The following is a 14,202-nucleotide window of genomic DNA, read 5'->3' on the forward strand; positions in this document are numbered from 1 at the left end:
TAAATAAAATGTAAAATACATGCGCTATAATTCCAAGTTCTTACCATGAAATCATCTTCAGGATAACGACTTTCATAATATTTAATTCTTTCCTTCATTTGGCGTATATTATCTGCTTGGTGGCGTTGTATTTCATGAATTTTATTTTGATAAAAACTTTTAAGTTCATTAATTTCAGCTGATAACTAATAATATAAAAACAAAATATTCAATTATTTATTTATTTTTTTCAAAACTGAAAATACAACTTACATTGAGATTGTTTCCTTTCTCATCTTCAAAAAGTGCATCTGTACTTGGAGTCATTTGACGATGACTTGGTGACAGCAGAAGTTCAGCGCGTGTACGTTTCTTTGGTGATTTTTCTATGGCACGTATATTTGCAGAAATTGGCACAATATCTTCAGGCATTTGTTCATGATCGGAACATTCCGATGAAGACGAATCACTACCGTGAAGTTGAGATTTTTGTGAGAAGACGTCATCAGAAAATCTATATACAATGAAATAGAATATATTTTATTTAAAAATTTATTTTATTTTTTTAATAGTACATTCTACTTACTGTTTTTCTAAATCGGCACATTTTGTTTCAAAATATTTACGTAAATCATCTAATTCTTTAGCATGATTTGACTTTTTCTCTTCTAACAATTTAGTTAAACGTTTTATTTCTACATCTCTTTCCTGCTTTTCATTTTGTAGTTGATCTAAACTTAGTTTCACTTCATGTTCGCATTTCATTTTACATTTCTCCAACTCTGAACTTAGAAAATCGTCGAATTTCTTTTGTACCATAAAAAATAAACGCACTTCATTGGGTGTTAGATATTTTTGAAATTGTTCAATTTGTTTACTAAACGGTGCCTGTTGTAACCATTCAGCTAAATCAGTTTCTGCTGCCGATCCACTGTTGATATCATTTTGGCGTGGTATAGATAGTTGACGCTCTCGAGAATTACGTGAAAACTTATCGTCATTGTCAGTTAAAAATTGTTGTTCTAAATCATCGTCACTTTCGCTAACTAAATCCATAGATATTTCAGATATACGTTGACCGCCACCGCTCTCATGCTCGCGTGGCCAATAAGAACGACGTTGAGATTCCAATGCATCCGCAAGTTGTTTGCGCAGCAATTGTATTTCCATATTGAGTTTCTCACCTTCACTCTGCAAGTTTTCACGCACATTTATCGAATGTTGCAATGAATCGGAGAGCTTTGTAATTAACTCATCACGTTTGGATAGCTCTATCAAAATATCCATAGTCTGAAATTAAAAAGTAAATAATCAAAAAAATATATATCTACAATTTAGTTTTTTATGTAACTTACCGGTCCACCAAAATCTTCTTGAAATGTACGATACTCTGTAGAACTAGTTAGAATTGAGCTTGTATCTCTACCCGATCCTGGTTGTTCCGTTGAGATACCACCATTCGACTCACGACGCTGTGATGCATCTAATTGTAAGTTTAAAGATGCTAAGTAAGCATCTTTTGTTCCATTTAAATTCTCCAATTCATCAGGTTTTTGTTCCGCCATGTGTATCATGCTTAAACTAATAATACTATTTGAACTTCCTTTGTCAACGTGTAAATTTTTGCTAATACTTTTTGCGGAAGAATTAGATTTATCTAATGATTGTTGTTCTTCCGCTGTAGAAAGAGAATTCCGTTCACTTTCTTCTGTTATATCTTCCAGCACATCCTTAGTTAATTCATTTAGAGGTACACGTTCCATTTGTTTAATTGTTTGTTCCAAATTATTTGAGAGTTCATTGGGGGAATCGCTCGTGTCTTTTATTTGGAACTTCATAGCTAAAAGACGCAATTTCATTAGCTCCAATGAATTATCTTCATTATCATCTTCAACTTCTAATGATTGATTGAAATTAGTGGACATAAAATCTTTTTGTTCATCTACTACATTCTGTATTTTATTTGCAAAGCTTTGTTCCGTTATTAATGGTAGTTTCATCGGCACAACCTGCTCATCTAATGGCTTTAATTCTAATGTTTCCATTAGCTGTAATAATTTATTATCAATTTGTATGGCATTTAATGGCTTATTGTTATCTTGTAATTCTAAGATTGACTTTGAATTTTGCATTTCTTCTAAGGAAGTTGCCTTGGATTTGTCAATGTGAACATCTTCTGTCATTTGCTCATCTAAATCAGTAATAATCTGGGGTTTAATCTGAACATCAACAATCTGAGCATTTGAAACTGATTCTAATTTATTTTTATGTGATAATTTTGTAGTAGTTGCTTGAATTGCACTTTTATTTGACACTTTAGACATTTCAACTTCATGGGTTTGTGGTAAAGCTTTAATACTATTGTCTTTACCCACAGATTTTACTTGCTCTGGTGTATCTGCTAGTAAACGATTTACTACCGATTCATTATGTATATCAAAACTAGGATTAAGAGAACTTAAATCTTTAACATCGAAGCTGAGTTCAACTGAATGATTAGCTTCCACAATTTCTTCAATGGAATGATCTTTCTCACTGTGTACTGATGAAGCACCACTCAATTGAGAATTTTCATTCATTTCAATACATTTTTCGTTATCTGAACTATGGCTTAGTGAATGTTTTCTTCTATTTGTATCTGACTTTAATTTGATACTTTCACTTAAACTTTGCGTTGTTGGTGGTGTTGTTAAAAACTTTTCTTCAGATATTTTTTTACTTTGAAGTTTAGAACTCTCTTCCACAGTTCGTTCTTCTTTTTTGTCATTTTCATCATCTTCTAATGTTTCAAGATTTTCTGCTTCCGTTTCAGTTGGTTCAAATACATCTGAAACATCAGCATTTTTCTGACTTTGTACTCTGGAACTTTTAGCTGTTGTAGTTTCGTCTTTTTCATCTTCAACATTTTTTTCTTCTGATTTCGATTCTGTTATTATACCCGAAATATTATCAATTTTTTTACTTCGGTCTTTAGAACTTCTTTCTACTGTATCTTCGTCTTTTTCATCTTCATTTGATTTCATATTTTTTGCTTCCGATTTCGATTCTGTTGTTATACCCGAAATATTATCAGTCATTGTACTACGAAGTTTAGAACTTTTTTCTGTTGTACCTTCGTCTTTTTCGTCTTCATGTGTGCTTTTATTTGTTTTTTCTGACATCGATTTCTTTAAATCCAAAACATTATCAGTTTTTTTACTACGAACTCTAGAACTATCATCAACAGTACTTTGTGTAACTTCTTCTTTTTCATCATCTTCGTGTGTTGTAATATTTTCCTCTTCCAATCTAGCTTCTTCTATTAAATCTGATACATCATCCGTTGTACTCTGATTTGTTAAACTTTCTTTATGTTCTTCACTTTCATGTTCTGTAGATTTATGCTGTGAATGAACTAAACGCTTTTCTAATGGCAAACTAATACTTAAATCACCAAAATCTTCTTCTTGTTCATCATCATCATCATCTATCTCATTCTTATCGTCATATTTTTCTTCATCATCATCATCATCATCATCCTCTTCATCTAAAACAAAATGTTGTGCGATTTTCCCTCCAGATAGTTGTTCATCATCAATTTTAAACTGATCTTCATCACTTGTGTTATTCTTACTTTGACTAACTTTTGTTTTGCTTCGCTCTTCTGAATCAGTTATCACACTAAACTGTTGCAATGATTTTATATTCGAATTTGTATTTTGCTTGCTGTATCCAGCAGCTTCAGATAATACTAATGAACCATCATCAATCCCATCATCATCATCATCGATTACTTCACTTATTTCTAATGCCTCTTCAATTTCTTCTTCAATACTCTGATCACTACTTGCCGTGGTCGTAGTTGCCATGGCACTGTTACTACTGTTTCTTCTTGCTGACGACTCTGTTGTCGTAAGCCCTGTTGTCGTCGATTGTGTTGTGTTGTTCATTTCAATCGTAATAGAACTTGTAGGCTCATCAAAATATGACGTAGCATCTGTTAAACTTAAATTGACCTCCCGCTGTAATAATTCCTCGGTATCAGTGGTTGTTGTTGTTGCAGTCAAAGCTTCTGCTGCTTGTGTCGATGTTGAGATTACATATGTATGCTTTGAATCATTATCGTTATCAATACTTTCATAGTCACAAGTTGCAGCAACATGTTGCGTATCGAAATTTGTTGTTGTTACTGATTTGCCAATAATAAAATTAAGTGTTGGAATTAAGACAACATTATTCGTGGGCGGTGCAGTATTAGAATTATTTTCACTTGTTAACGATTCTTGAGCACCTAATAGTTCTTCTTCGGAATCTTCTATTGATTTAAAGCGGCCACGTGGGCGAAGAAATGAAGTGATCTAGAAAGAAGACAAACATTTAAATTAGTTCATTGCATTACAAAATATATTTTTTAAGTAATTTTTTTTAATAGCAATAAATTCTATTTGTTTTATGTGGAATGCAGTATATTGTTTATATAATGCATCAAAGAAGTATTTAATAATATATTAAATTTAAATTAATTCAGTTAATAAAGTTAATATCAAATAAACTTATATTTTTAAAATTTAATTCACGTTATATTAAATAAAATTGATATTTTTTTTTAATTTTATTGACGTAATAAATTTAATAAATATCATATAAATTAATTACATTTTCTATTACATTTTAATAAACATTACATTAAATAAAATATATATTTTTCTAATTTAATTAATTAAACTTAAATTTAATTAAATATCATACGAAATTAAATTACATTTTTATAAATTTAGTTATTACATTTAATAAAATCGACTTTTTTAAATTTAACTAATATAATAAATTTAATTTAATTTAATTCAATAAGTATCACATAAAATCAAATTATATTTTATAAATTTAATTAATATCACTCATAAAAATAAATTTTTTTAAATTTAATTAATGTGGTATATTAAATTCAATTTAATATAATCAATTTAATATACTAAGTTTAATATAAATTAATTAATGTAATAAATTTAATTTACTTTAATTAAACTAACTTAATTTAATTAAGGTAATTTATTCAATTTTATTTAATTTCATCAAGGTAATGCATTTAATGTAATGTATTTAATGTAATATACTTAATGTAATATATTTAATGTAATGTATTTAATGCAATGTATTTTAATGTAATATAGTTATGTAATATTTAAATTATTTAATTAATGTAATATTATATATCTAAACCTTTTTAATTTAAACTAATATTTAGAAAAAAGAAAATAAAAAAAGAAAAAAAGTATTAAAACATTTTTAAATAACCCCATAAATTTATTTCATTTATTATTTATTTTATTATTTTCAATTTTATTATTTTTATATTTTATTATTTTTATTATTTTATTATTTATTATTTTATATTTTATTATTTTATTATTTATTCTTGTTATTAATTTTATTACTATTTACATTTTTATTTTCAATTAAAATCCATAAGTTTTGTTTATATTGTTTTTTATTATTTTTGGTACTATTTTTATTTTTGTTTTCAATTTAAAATATTAATATTTAAAATATTATTATTTAAAATATTATTTAAAATATTATTATTTAAAATACTATTATTTAAAATATTATTATTTAAAATATTATTATTATTATTATATTATAATTATTATTTAAAATAAAATTATTTTAATTTTAATTTTGTTAATATTAGCATAACTATATTTATTTTATTTCGAATTTAAATCATTTTATTTTTATTTTTTGTATTATTTTTGTTACTATAATTATTTTTATTTTAAAATCAAAATATTTTTATTGTTTCATTATTAGTTTTTTCAGTATTTTTATAACTATTGCTGTGATTTTTTTGCTATTTTTTTGCTATTAATATATATATTAAACCTTTTTAATTTAACTAATATAATATATTAAATTTAATTAATGTAATATATTTAATTTAATTAATGTAATATATTAAATTTTATTTTATTTAAGTAGTGTAATATATTAAATCTTATTTAATTTGATAAATGTCATTAAATTTTTTTAAATTAATTTCAAAATTAAATCACATTTTTTAAAATATTAAATTAACTATTTATTTAAATTTATATATCTTAATTACATTTATTTCTTAAAAAACTAGATACCATATTCACCGAAAAACTTTTCATTTCTAAAAATTTATTAAAAATAATATTATTACATTAACTTTTATAAATTTTTAATTCCTAATAAATCGAGAAAAATATTTAAATAAATATTATTTATTTTATAAATCCTGGTACATAAGGTACAATAATTAAAATTTTTTTAATATAAAAATTTTTCAGTATATTAAATATAATAAACATTACATTTAATAAAATTAATTTTTTTTAATATGTTAAATATTAATTAATATATAGTAATAATATATTGTAATTAATAAAGTAATATATTAAATTTAATTAAATTTATAAATAGCACATAAAATTAAATAATATTTTTTAAATTTAATAAACGTTATATTTCGAATTATTATTATATATTCTCTATTGAAAACAATAATTATATTAAGAATTTAGTTTCTTTAGTCAAAACGGACGTTTAAAATCAATTGAACTAACATATTTAATATAATTAATTTTTTTAAATTTAATTAATGTGCTATGAAATTAATTATATATTTACACATTTTATATATAAAAATAGATATAGAGTTTTTATACGTATATCAGAGATAAGGAGTAAGAATATATTTGAATATAAAACAAATGGCAACCCATAATAATTATCTCAGTAAACTTAAATGTGAACTGATACGCATTGAAAGCAATTTCTGCATACAAAATATACACAAATTATTCTGAAGATAAAAAATTTATTGCAAAAACTGCTTTTACAATTATACAAATGCAATTTAAGAACTTAATTAAATTGACCTGAATTTGACATAAGAAATTTTTTTAAAAATTATACCAGACGCTATAAGTGGATTTCGTTGATGGAGATGTTTCGGTTTCATTTTCGTTTATGTATTGCAAAAAAAAAAATTTTAAATTCCGAAATGTTTGATGAATCACATGTGTTTATTTTTCTAATCATTAGATACAAGACTAACGAATTTCCAATATATTTTTTACATTGGTTAAATACCCAAGCCCACACTATATAAGGCATTAAATTAAACATTACATTCTACATTAAAAATATCTTTAAATAAGAATCATTTTGGTTTTATTTTCTGAATTGCTTGTAAAGCTAAAATCCAGTTTCATGCCTGTTGCGTTTTATGAAAGAATAATGATAGAATAATAGATGCAATACATTGGCATTTTAACTTTAATAGATCTCAATTAAAATTCTTCTTAAAGAAAACATTGAGTTTAAAATTTCGCAATAAGAAACTGGCAGATGCGATAACTTTAAGAATTACAAATTTTATTTATTTTTTGCTATTAGCAAATTCAATTTGCCTTAGAGACTCATAAAAAAATCATATAATTTTTTTAAAAAAATATTTAAAGTAAATTTTCACTACAAATGCTTAATTTGCCAATTTTTAATGATCCCAATTTCCTTAATGTACTTTAAGTGCATCTAATAACATTCCCACATGACCCAAAAATGATTTTAGAACTCATTTCCGTGAAGAGGAAAATGCAAAGCTGTGATAACCGCAACTTGATCTTGTCATAGCACAAATTTACTGCCAACATTTATTTTTTAAATTGAGGGCGCCTAGGAAATTTTTAAAAAAACATTTTTTAAAAATGTTTAAATTAATGCATTTTATTAAAATAATCACTGCATAAGCGCAACAAATTTTAAAAAGTATGTCAGAAAATCATTTCGAAAAATTAACAAATAAATTGATTCACTTTTGGCTAAGTCTTATAAAAATACAAATAAAAATATTTATAAAATTAACTAAAAACCTAAATGAGAGCACTTTTCTTAGAGCCCTTACAATCCATTTTTATACTTTTATGTATTTAATTATAGCAGAAAAATAAGAAATTCTGAATTATTAATTAACATACAAAAAAGGAAACATTTCCGGATTGTCATGAACGTCCTTGAACTTAAGACCCACTTCACCCATTCCAAATGTGAAGTCATGGTAACGAGGTAGGAGAAAGTTTATTTGTTTATTTATTTAGTTTGTTTTTTTTTTGTTTTAAAATTGACATATAAATAAAAGTTAAACAAAATAACGTGACACACATTTCCTAAATAATCAACGAAAGTGAAAAATAGTATGCGATTGTTGCCCATATTTTGATAATTTTGTGCCATAATTCTGCTATAAGCCGTTTTACGGGTATTACCACTCCTTATAGTCCTTAAGTATTGTTGTTATTTACACATTTGTAAACATAGGATGGGCTTAGCGTTGTGATTGGAGTATAGCATGTGTGTAAGATGTAAAGGCCTTTTATGTCGAAGATAAAAGGATATTGTGGTATATATTATTGACAAAATTTTGATAATATTTTAAGTATGTGCGAATTATATTGATTTAATATATTTAAAACTAATTGGAACACAAACAATATTAATAAAAAAAAAACCAATAAATAAAATTACAAATGAACAAAAAGAAATATTTATATTATAACATAAGCCGTTTTCTTTGAAAGTGGTGTAAGTGTATTTTTTTTTATATGGAGATTAAAGGTTCTACATTTAAATAATTTGAATATGGAGATATGTTTAAACATCAATTTTGTTTTTTTTATATATGAATACAACTGTAAGTTCTGCAAAGAGAATGGGGAGACAACCAAACATGTGCTGTTAGAATACCCTGCGCTAATGCACAAACGGAATAGACTCCTGGGTATATGTACCCTTACGAAAGAGGCAACTCACTCTGTAAAGTGAGTTCTATATTACTTCGTATTGACACAACAGGGCTTAAAGATCTACTTTAAACCCAGAAGAAGGAACAATAGACCCGATAGTCGCAGTGCCACATCTCTTAATTATAATAAAATATTCGAAGTATGTTGCCTGGCATTATCCTGATGGAACACAATTTCTATTCTATTACCTAAAGTTGTCCAATTCTGGACGATTGCTTCCTTCATACGATCTTATTGTTGACAGAACAGTTCCGAGTTTAGAGTTTTGCGCAGGGGAGCTGCTTAAAGTAAATGATTCCCTGCTAATCCCACCAAACACATAGCAAAATCTACCTGACCGTCAATTCTGGTGGCTGGCTTGGCTACTGGTTTAACCGGCTCACTGCGATTCAACAACGATCATTTTCGCATTGACGTTGTCAAAAGTGACCAGCATCAGTCACCAACCGTTTCAGAAATGGATCGATTTTAAGGAGAAAACTTATGGGACGTTTTTTGACTTGAAAATGGTGAAAAGGAAAAAAATTTTCTACATACGTTTTTAATGAAAGGAAACTTATACTTATTAGAAGACTAAATATTATATACTTGAAAAAGTGCAATAATAAAAAAAATAAGATCAAAATGCAGTAATAAAAGCAAATTTAATTGATGAATAACGTAATGAAGAACCGATAAATATGAGAATTCAGATAGCAACAAGCAGAGTAAATGAAACTCCAGAACAATGCAGTGAACAAACTTAAATTAAATGGCCAGTAGTCATTGAAAATAAATATATAATAAGAATAAAAGCAAGCAATATCAGGTTAAAGACTAAAAATTTAAAATAAAATTTAATACAAATCGGTTCAGATTTAATAAAAAATGTATACACATAAAAAATTGAGCAAAATTGCTTCGAGTAAAATAAAAATAGAATGGTACTTTATTCAGAGATATAGGTAAAATTGAAGTTCAGGGCGAAGAACCTAGTAGTCCAGATCCTTATTCTTAGTTAACTTAAAAATGAATTTTAATTTTAACCCAAAAATAAATAAACAAATAAAAATGAAATTCTTAAACTGACTGAAGTTTCTTAAAAATTTTTTAAAAACTTTAATAATTATACTGATTACTTATCGAAAATATAGCTTTCAATTTTGAAATAGTAAAGTGATCGTGCAATCAAAAATATATTTTAAATCAGATATAAACTTATTTAAAGTTATATTGAGTTATACTTATGATATTAAATAAAAATGTCTATTACATTTACCATAAAAATGATAAAATTTATATTTAATAACAAAAAAAAAATTATATTAAACCAAAATAGGTAAACACATTTTTTTGTTATTTTTGCAATTTTCAAAAAAATTTCAGAGCAAATAATATTTGAAAATAAATAAAAATAAAAAAAATATAAGTATGGGCTCTTCAAATATGAGATCATATTAACGATTTTATCATATGGAAACATTTCTTGAATATTTAAATGATTTATTGGAAGTATTACCCTGAAAACAAAAGCATACAATATTTTTCGCAATACGAAGAAATTCTTCTTCACACTCAATAAAGTAAACATATTTTGTTTTGATTTTTAAAAGAAATAAATATAGTTTTTTCTTACTTAATTGCAAAAATTGATGAAGCAAAAAATTGCAAAGCCAATTTTTAAGAACTCAGAAAATTATTAGAGCGACGAAAATTGAATTTAACATACTTTTTTTTTAAATATTTTGTCAATTTGTATTATTTAAAAATTTTTTTTATCTATATTTTACTTCTATAGATGATTATGTTTGATACCATTGGTAGCTTGTTCCAAGAAAACAATACATATTAACTCTTCAAAGGGACCTATATTTCAGATTGTGTAACTACTACAACTGTTACAGTATTCGTTGAAAGGACCTATAGTCGGTATGCCTGCCTATAAGACTGTAACTTAAATTCATATATACTAATATTTCATGACATTGTAATCATTTATTATAAAGGTAAATTATATTAAAAATTGATTTCAATAATAAGAATGGAATTCATTCAGATTTTTGCGCCCTTATATTAATATGTTTATCTTATGAGAATATAAATAGAACAATAACAAAGATAGAAAAAGTACAAATATTCAAATATATGTATAAATATTTAAATATGTGTATAAATATTCAAATATATAATGTATTTAACTAGAATATCGCAACAGGAGTCATAGCATAGCATTTTTTAAATAATGAAGTAAAGAATAAAGTATTAAAACATTTAATACATAATTTTATTTACTATTTATTATTTTATTTTTATTATTTTTATTATTATTCTTGTTATTAATTTTATTACTATTTACATTTTTATTTTCAATTAAAATCTATTAAGTTTTGTTTATATTGTTTTTTATTATTTTTGGTACTATTTTTATTTTTGTTTTCAATTTAAAATATTATTTAAAATACTATTATTTAAAATACTATTATTTAAAATATTATTATTTAAAATATTATTAATTAAAATATTATTATTTAAAATAAAATTATTTTAATTTTAATTTTATTAATATTAGCATAACTATATTTAAATTCATTAATAATTTACGTGATTTTACTTTGTATGTAATTTTATTTCGAATTTAAATCATTTTATTTTTATTTTTTGTATTATTTTAGTTACTGTAATTATTTTTATTGTTTCATTATTAGTTTTTTCAGTATTTTTATAACTATTGCTGTGATTTTTTTGCTATTTTAATTTTTTTTTTTATTTTAACTTATTCTAATTTTATTATAGTATTATTATTGTTGTGATTTTTTATTTCACATTAAATTATTTTAGTTCTTATTATCTTATTTTATTATTTTTATTATAACTTTAATTTTTATTAATTTTTTTTTACAATATTATTATTACTCTGTATTTAAATCGTTTAATTTTTTATTTAATGATTGTTTTATTATTATTTTTTTAATATTTTTATATTGAATAGATCTCGTTTTATTTTTTATATGATTATTGATATATTTTAATTTTTATTGTTATTTTTATTTTATTTTTTTGTCTGTTATTTATTTTTATTTTATAATATATCTTATCTAATGTTATGTAGATATTCATTCACATAAATCTAATATCAATGAAATTATGCTTTGTTTCATATTTTAAATTATTCTATTATAACTATTGTTAAAACTGGTTTGTATTATTATAATTATTTAATATAATTTTGTAATTTTATTTAATGTAATTTTTGTGATTTATAATTTACAATATATTTTTATAATTTTCATTATAATTTTATCATTTATTCCTTTTTCGATTTTTATTTATCTATGTAGGAAACTAAATAAATTATCAAAGTATTTCAAAGTGCGACGTTTCCAATGTAGTCACATAAACAAATCTGCACTTCAGTAGACAGGGTTCGAACGTTGACACTGATGGTCTTATCGTATTTAATTCATTTCAAGCGTTTTTTAATAAAGAATCACTGACGATGGATATTTGGCAGCATTCGAAACATTTGTTTTCATCAGCTAAAAATTGTATTAAACTAACAATTGACATTTGTTCCACTAAATGATCAAAATTACAAAATTAAAAACAATTATAATTTAATTTTTTTTTTATTACAGTACTACCCCAAAGTTATGAACACTGAATATTACCCTAAATAGGGAATTAATTTCTAAAACGTGATTAAAATTCTAAAACGTGAACATAAATGTTGGACTTAATTAATTCAAGCACTATATTCTCAACTTAGTTTATTATAATATTATTATTTTATAATAAATTATAATTTTTTTTTTTCGTATAGAAAAATAATTTTTATTTTATTATAATTGGTACTATATGTTTTTTATCGTTTTATAAAATCTATATAAGTTTTTATATGGAAACAATAAAAATGAATTTAAATTATTATTATAAATATAATTTATATATATTGTTGTATATTTAAATTGTTATTATATATAAAAATATATTGTAAATTATTGTAGTTTTTTTTATCACTAAATGCAATACCACTATGATAAATTATTATTATATCATATATTATATTATATATTATTATAGTTTTTTTATCACTAAATGTGTAATTTAAATTATTATTATATAAAGAGGTTTTCGAACAGTAGTGAAACAACAACAAACATTTATTTTTTAAATTATTTTAATTAATTGAATTTTTGGCTGACCATACAGCTGTTTCGAGTATTGCCAAATACCCTTCATCAGTGGTCTTGGAAATAATTCTTATATTTAATTATTCGTAAATAATTATTTTTGAGACTGCAAGTACCAGGAATCGAAACTCGGGTCCTGCCAAATATGAAGCTCAGAATCAGCGCACCTTAACCAACTGATCCAAAGCCGTACTTGACTTTTTATGTTCGCATATTTTTGCTGGAGTTTTGTTACTTTTGCTATGAAAGTTTTTATTAACAATTTTACTTGCTGTATTTATATATTAGAACGAAATCATAAACCAGCTGTAGAATAATTGAATTAATTAATTAATTATATTTTTTATTTTTAATTGTTAAATTTCAAAACTATTCTGTTCGTAGAGGCATTATTTGTTGCATGATTTGTTCTTTCTTATGTATAGAACCTAATCTAGGAACGTAATGCTGATTATTATTATATTTAAAATTATATTGCAAATTATTATAGTTTTTTAACACTTAATGTAATAACACTATGTTAAGTTATTATTATATATATAATTATATTATATTATATATTATTATATATATAATCATATTATATTAAATATTATTATATATATAATTATATTATATGTTATTATATATATAGTTATATTATAAATTAGTTTTTTTATCACCAAACTTAATAACTTTAATTATTATCAGGAACTTTAATGCAAACCTCCATCGAACGATAAAATCGTCATATCTATAAACTCGTTGTATATATTTTGTTATTACTTTATTTTGATTTTTTTTATAACAAAAATTTAAATTAATTAGAAGCAACTAACTACTTTTAATTTAATAAAAAAGAAATTTTTATAATTATTTTTATTTTAAATAACTTACATGAATTTTACTCATTTTAGAAAATTCTTATTCCATTTGTATTGAATAAAATCAATTATAAAACAATGTATAGATCATTACACTCTTTTTAAAATAGCTATAAGCCTTTCACTAATATCATTCTATATATGCAGATATATTTTTATTTAACTTTACATTGTTACATCAACACATCTTCATTTTACACTTTACAGTTTACACTTTCGTGTTATTAAATTTGTTTTTAAAGCAAGAAAAAAATCCATTTTTAATAAACATTAAAATAATTTATAAATTAGCGGTTTAACACATTTAACAAAAATTTTTTAAAATTTTATTACTCGAATTTTTTACAAAGCTGAAATAATTTTTAAAGTTATCTGACTAAC

At 23.6% G+C, this 14,202-nt stretch overlaps 1 protein-coding gene across 5 annotated transcripts in view; it reads right to left on the minus strand.

Moving 5' to 3' along the window:
• LOC119668982 (golgin subfamily A member 4) overlaps window positions 1–13,855 on the minus strand; it is a 61,335-nt gene extending 47,480 nt beyond the window's left edge. For all 5 annotated transcript variants that reach the window (XM_038078699.1, XM_038078698.1, XM_038078697.1 and 2 more), the window contains exons 1-5: window positions 13,835–13,855; window positions 1,335–4,316; window positions 566–1,269; window positions 253–493; window positions 45–185 (exon numbers count right to left, since the gene is read on the minus strand). In XM_038078699.1, coding sequence (XP_037934627.1) covers window positions 45–185; window positions 253–493; window positions 566–1,269; window positions 1,335–4,316; window positions 13,835–13,849 — 4,083 coding nt within the window. In that variant the 5' untranslated portion in view covers window positions 13,850–13,855. The remainder of the gene's footprint in view (window positions 1–44; window positions 186–252; window positions 494–565; window positions 1,270–1,334; window positions 4,317–13,834) is intronic.
• Window positions 13,856–14,202: the final 347 nt, after the last annotated feature.

The sequence above is a fragment of the Teleopsis dalmanni genome, chromosome 1, assembly GCF_002237135.1.
Source record: "Teleopsis dalmanni isolate 2A chromosome 1, ASM223713v2, whole genome shotgun sequence".
NCBI classification, from domain to species: Eukaryota; Metazoa; Arthropoda; class Insecta; order Diptera; family Diopsidae; genus Teleopsis; species Teleopsis dalmanni.